The sequence below is a fragment of the Ammodytes marinus genome (assembly GCF_949987685.1).
Source record: "Ammodytes marinus genome assembly, chromosome: 7".
NCBI lineage: Eukaryota > Metazoa > Chordata > Actinopteri > Uranoscopiformes > Ammodytidae > Ammodytes > Ammodytes marinus.
Window position 1 is genome coordinate 90581 of NC_137211.1, and position 1920 is coordinate 92500.

The following is a 1920-nucleotide window of genomic DNA, read 5'->3' on the forward strand; positions in this document are numbered from 1 at the left end:
TCTCCTACTATAGAAGTATTAACAGGATATTCCTGAGCTACACAATTCTTCTGCTCCCTGTCGGCCATCTTGGTTTTGACTAATTGTGGCTGCTCTTACAATGGTTGGCCACTGGTTGGCAATGCATTGGATGACACACAAGAGTCCACTGTAGTGGCTGATATGCAACTAGGCAATCTACACCCATGCATATTCAAGAAAACAGCATTTGAATAGCTGTCCACTGTAGCGACCACTATGCGTGAAAGGGCTAGTGTGTACCATATATCTTCTTTAATACTTTAGGGTCTGTTTTTCAAACCATTATCCCAATGTTTTGTTCCCTTGTTGTTCTATATTGTTGTTGTTGTTATTTGCGTGGACGTGTTTTGTACAATATCACCAATAACACTCAAATAAAAGGATTAATGTGTTTAACCATTTAGAAAACATACTGTATATATCTAGTTAAAATATACAGTTTAGTTATATAGCTTATTGTCCTTGATAAAGCAACATATTGTTTAGTCTGCTGCAGGTCAACATGAGGTGCAGAGGTCATAAAATGTGTTTTAATTAGTTTAGTTTAATTATTACCTGCTTTAGTGAAAGCTTTTGTGCTAAGCTAAAAGCTAGCTCTAAGATACACAGACTTGTGTCCCCATAAAGGGATTTTATCAAACATTATTTATCATTACCATTGACAGTTTGTACAGAAAAGTCTCCATGTGTGTGCACACCATTCATCTAGAATATACAGTTAACAAACTCTGCTGGGCTCCCTTAGAGAGCATTTCACTTTAGAAGAAATTCATAAGTTACTTGAGGATGATTTTGTTTTATTTTTCTGAAATTGATTAATTGTGCCATAATATTTAAATAGACTTTTTCTAGAAGTGTAAAATTGTTACTTTTAGCAGTTTGGGCCCTGTGTTGTCAGTATGGTTAGAGGGGAACCCTAACCCTTATGATGGGAGATGAGTAGGGTTAGGGTTAGGGGTTAGAGGGGAACCCTAACCCTTATGATGGGAGATGAGTAGGGTTAGGGGTTGGAGGGGAACCCTAACCCTTAGGACAGTGATGGGAATAAGACGATGAAAACACTCAGTCTAAAATAAACACACTGAACATTCAACTTTGTCTTTTTGTTTTATTTTTAAGCAGAAAAGTGCAGAACAAAGAGATACAGAGCTCAAACTTCATGAAAAACAGCCATTTGAAACAGTTTGATTAATTTGATTGACAACAAGTTTAACATTTAACCCAAACAGCATTGATACTTTCTGATGTTACCAGTAGTTTGACTGTTAGTAATGAATCACATTGTTTATATACTGTCGTAAAAAAGAAAAAAAAGGTTAAAAGAAGCGTTCACCAAAACTATTTTTTATCTTTTTTGGGGGAACTGAGTGTGGAGGATTCTCAGCTGTGTTGGCATGGAGAAGGATTTCTCTGGTGCTCAGTTTTTATAACACAGGTAGATGGGTGCGCCACCAGTACCCTCGTTGAGATCCTTTTCAAGGACAATGACAACATTCCTCTCATAATCTTGGCGGGCTGCTGGGTTGACAAGCAGGGTCATGCCCTCAATGGGTTCTTCACCTTTGGTCTTCTTGTGCCACAGGTACACCGGGTCACCTTTGTTCTGACTGTTGAGGTTCACATCCACTGGGATGTACCTTCTCTTCTGAAGGTTGGCTCTGTCTCCATCGTGGGCGATTTGCAGCTCAGTGAGCCCGCGGTCGGGGTTGGTGGTCTGGCGGTACCAGATGAAGACATTGGACCCTCCCGTACTCCTGTTAGTATCTTCATCTATACGGATGTAGCCATCCTCAAAGTAGAACGTGTCGTAAACATAGTCATCAGAGGCAATGACATCACAGATGTATGTTTGCTGCGTTCTCTTCACCCAGATGTGGATCCAATCTGAACCCTGAATGT

The 1920-nt window shown here is 39.7% G+C and overlaps 1 protein-coding gene across 1 annotated transcript in view; it reads right to left on the reverse strand.

Moving 5' to 3' along the window:
- Window positions 1-1114: 1114 nt before the first annotated feature.
- LOC307253182 (uncharacterized protein) overlaps window positions 1115-1920 on the reverse strand; it is a 1517-nt gene continuing 711 nt past the window's right edge. Inside the window, exon 2 of the mRNA XM_080031089.1 lies at window positions 1115-1920. This exon is cut by the window's right edge and continues 413 nt beyond it. Within this exon, the coding sequence (XP_079887215.1) occupies window positions 1439-1920 (482 nt within the window). The 3' untranslated portion in view covers window positions 1115-1438.